The 885-nt window shown below is 43.6% G+C and overlaps 1 protein-coding gene across 1 annotated transcript; it reads right to left on the minus strand.

Moving 5' to 3' along the window:
- LOC139032639 (dolichyl-diphosphooligosaccharide--protein glycosyltransferase subunit 4) lies at positions 1-448 on the minus strand. The gene has a single exon (XM_070460179.1). The coding sequence runs from the start codon at positions 372-374 to the stop codon at positions 261-263; it is 114 nt and encodes a 37-aa protein (XP_070316280.1). The 5' UTR covers positions 375-448; the 3' UTR covers positions 1-260.
- Positions 449-885: the final 437 nt, after the last annotated feature.

Raw genomic sequence — 885 nt, forward strand, 5'->3', positions numbered from 1 at the left:
AAATATATATTTTTTTATATTGGGGGGAGGGAGTAGAAAACAAAGTAGCCCCTATACTGGGCCCTATTCAGTGGCAGCTTCTTGTTCCATAGGGTTAAGGAAGACTTTGAGGAAATAAAAGTTGTTTGGAAAAATCCAGGTGTAGTTGCTTTGTATGTTGTGATGGGTAGAAGGGATGAAGTGAAGTGTGAAGGCCCCTCACACCCTCCATCTTGCCTCAGACTATGTCCTGGAACCCTGGGGCAGAGAAACCGCCACTTTCATTCCTGCTTCTTGGGATTGTTGACGGCCACGTAGTGATAGAGAACGACAAGCAGGAAGAGCGACACGCCCAGCATGTTGGCGAAGATGGCGAGCTGCACGTCCGTGATCATGCTCTTACCTGATCAGCTGGGCTCGGTTCCGACGTGGTCTGGGGTCTATCTTGAGGTAGGAAACCTGAACCGGAAGTTTGCAGCCAGTAAATAGCTATTTTGACATCCTAAAGTTTGCCTCCAGCCTACATGGAAAAGAAGTAAGCACACTTTGTTGTTTTGATTTACAATCATTTTTTGGAGATTTTTTAAAATTCAAGTATAATTTATGTACAGTATTACATAAGTTACAGGTGTACAATATAGTGATTCATAATTTTTAAAGATTATATTCCATTTATAGCTGTTATAAAATATTGGCTCTATTGCAATCATGCATGGGTGTGTGCTAGGTCACTTCAATCCAACTGTTTGCAACCCTATGGACTGTAGCCCGCCAGGCTCCTCTGTCCATGGATTCTCCAGGCAATAATACTGGAGTGGGTTGCCATGCCCTCCTCCACGGGATCTTCCGGACCCAAAAATCGAAACTGTGTTTCCTATGATTCCTGCATTATAGGCGAAATCTTCA

This window comes from Odocoileus virginianus, chromosome 32 (genome assembly GCF_023699985.2).
Source record: "Odocoileus virginianus isolate 20LAN1187 ecotype Illinois chromosome 32, Ovbor_1.2, whole genome shotgun sequence".
NCBI classification, from domain to species: Eukaryota; Metazoa; Chordata; class Mammalia; order Artiodactyla; family Cervidae; genus Odocoileus; species Odocoileus virginianus.